Below are 2,530 nucleotides of genomic sequence, written 5' to 3'. Positions count from 1 at the left end.
TCAGTGACTCATATCGGGTTGGCTTCTTCTACAAATGGCTTTCCTTAGAGACCCCTGAACCTCCTTATTCATAAAGCTGTAAATTAAAGGGTTCAACATGGGGTTCATAATTCCATATAGCACAGGAACTACCCTGTCCTGGTCTAGCGAATAGGTTGAGGTGGGACGTATGTATGTGAAAACACCCGTCCCGAAGAAAAGGGTTACCACTATCAGGTGAGAGGCACAAGTGGAGAAGGTTTTGAGCCTCCCTGACACTGTCTTAATTTTCAAGACTGCTGTAACAATGAAGATGTATGACAATAGAGTCAGCAAGAAAGACCCTACAATTACTGACCCTCCTGCGGTATACACCACCACTTCATTCACAGTGGTATCAGCACAGGAGAGAGCGAGGAGGGGTGGGATGTCGCAGAAGAAGTGGTTGATGGATTTAGACTTGCAGAATGGTAACCGGAATGTGAGCACAGTGTGAGCAAGAGAATTTAACAGGCCGATGATCCAGCAAATCGCTACCAGAATCAGGCACACATTCCGGCTCATCATTTGCGTATAGCGCAAGGGCATGCAAATAGCCACATAGCGATCGCCTGCCATGACGGCAAGAAGAACACACTCGATGCCCCCAAAAGATATGAATGAATACAACTGTGCCACACAGCCAGGGAAGGAGATCCGTTTTACCTCTGATAGAAAATCCAGCAACAATTTTGGGACAGTGGAGGAGGTGAAGCATATGTCTACAATAGACAGGATACGGAGAAAGAAGTACATGGGAGAGTGAAGGGTGGAGGACAGGGTGATGGTAAAGACCATCAGAGAGTTGCCCAATAGCGTAATGACATAAACCACCAAGAAGAACGCAAAGAGTATTAGCTGACTCTCGTGGTCATTGGTCAGTCCCAACAGTATGAATTCTGATACCCATGTTGTTTCGTTGTTGTTTTTCATGAGTTTGTCTGATTCTTCCTACAGGGAAATAAGCCCTATGTGTTAGTTGTAAGAGCGCAATTAGAAGTTTTTAATCAGATGATTGCATATGTTTAATTAGAGAAGTTGCTATAAATATAGTATTCTCCCAATATGTATTGCTTTTTGCATAGTGAAACAAAAAATATTACAACTACTGTAGTTCCTGTTTCGAGCAAGATGTGACAATCTAATATATAATAACCAAGGCACAGACTAAAGTCGCACTGAATTAGTAATGGTTATTAAACCAGGGTAACCTAAATTAGATGACACCTGTCATTAGAAACTTTTAGGGGACAACTACAAATTGAGGATTATTGATCAAAATGATCCGGCACTTTCAGATGTAGCAAATGTTACTGGAACTGCACGCTGCTGCAGGATGTGCACAACACATTAGTGCAGGGGTGGCCAACTCCAGTCTTCAAGGGTCACCAACAGGTCAGGTTGTCAGGATATCCCTGCTTCAGCACAAGTGGCTCAATCAGTGTCTCAGTTATTCTGACTGAGCCACCTGTGCTGAAGCAAGGAAATCCTTAAAACCTGACCTGTTGGTGGACCTTGAAAACTGAAGTTGTGTGTGTCCCCCCCCCCCTCCCCCTGCATTTGTGGGAGAAGCAGCCTTGTTTTGAATCAGCTGGGTGTGCCAAGTAAACGGGGCGACTATTTCACAGGCGGAAGCGCGCTAGCGGGTGCGATAACGTTGGCTACATCGTTACTTCTAATAAGGCAATTATGCCACAGTTATTACTTTTATCCCTACGTACTGTAACCTGATTGTGCTACGCTGTAATAGTAATTAATGCAATCTCTTGCCACATTTCCTGGAAGTTTGCAAAGGCTAAAAAACACTAACCTTTCAAGGAAATGCAATGTAAAAAATACATACACATGGTATGAGATAATTAAAGACTATATACATGGCTACCCCTGTCACTTCATGATAAAGTCTGCGGGAGATTAAATGAGAGTAATGTTAATGAACTTGCATTGTTTTATGCTTGTATCTTTAACATGAGCTTGCTGAGTTGAAATCCTCTGAAACTGCACTGCTGCTTTTCACATTATATATAAAAATAATACATTATGAAAAACACACACCCCTTCACATACTCAAAACTGTTACATGACTTAAACTGGATTTATACAGTATTTGATGTCATATAAAGACATACAAAGCACAACTGACATTACAGTAATACCTAATAAATAATCCACAAACTTTAACAACATGAGCCATATTATTCAGAAGGAAAGGGCACATAACAAGCTCATGTAAATACCACTGTATCATACACAGATAAGTATTACAGCATAGGAGCATCAGCATACCTTACCTGCTGACAGGTGTGCCTTGGTTCTCCGTGACAGTAATAAAGCTGCACGATTGCTGATCGTGTTTTATACAGTAGGTATCTGAATCTCCCAGGAGAACTGATGCTGCTGTGAGCTACCAGTCCTGGCTTCCTAAACTAAAATTATCTTTATCTGTTCAGGGCGTCTCTGCAGTCACAAGCTCTTAATTTTCCGAGAGCCTTTTTATTATACAAGTTGTGTG

General features: G+C 41.9%; 1 protein-coding gene across 1 annotated transcript; it reads right to left on the bottom strand.

The window, feature by feature from the left end:
- On the bottom strand, positions 1–951 carry LOC142464560 (olfactory receptor 5V1-like). The gene has a single exon (XM_075567929.1). It carries the CDS (start codon positions 949–951, stop codon positions 1–3), a length of 951 nt encoding a protein of 316 aa, XP_075424044.1.
- Between the last annotated feature and the right edge of the window lie 1,579 nt (positions 952–2,530).

This window comes from Ascaphus truei, chromosome 13 (genome assembly GCF_040206685.1).
Source record: "Ascaphus truei isolate aAscTru1 chromosome 13, aAscTru1.hap1, whole genome shotgun sequence".
Lineage (NCBI taxonomy): Eukaryota > Metazoa > Chordata > Amphibia > Anura > Ascaphidae > Ascaphus > Ascaphus truei.
The sequence above is the reverse complement of the archived record's forward strand: the minus strand, read 5'-3'. Positions and strand labels throughout refer to the sequence as shown.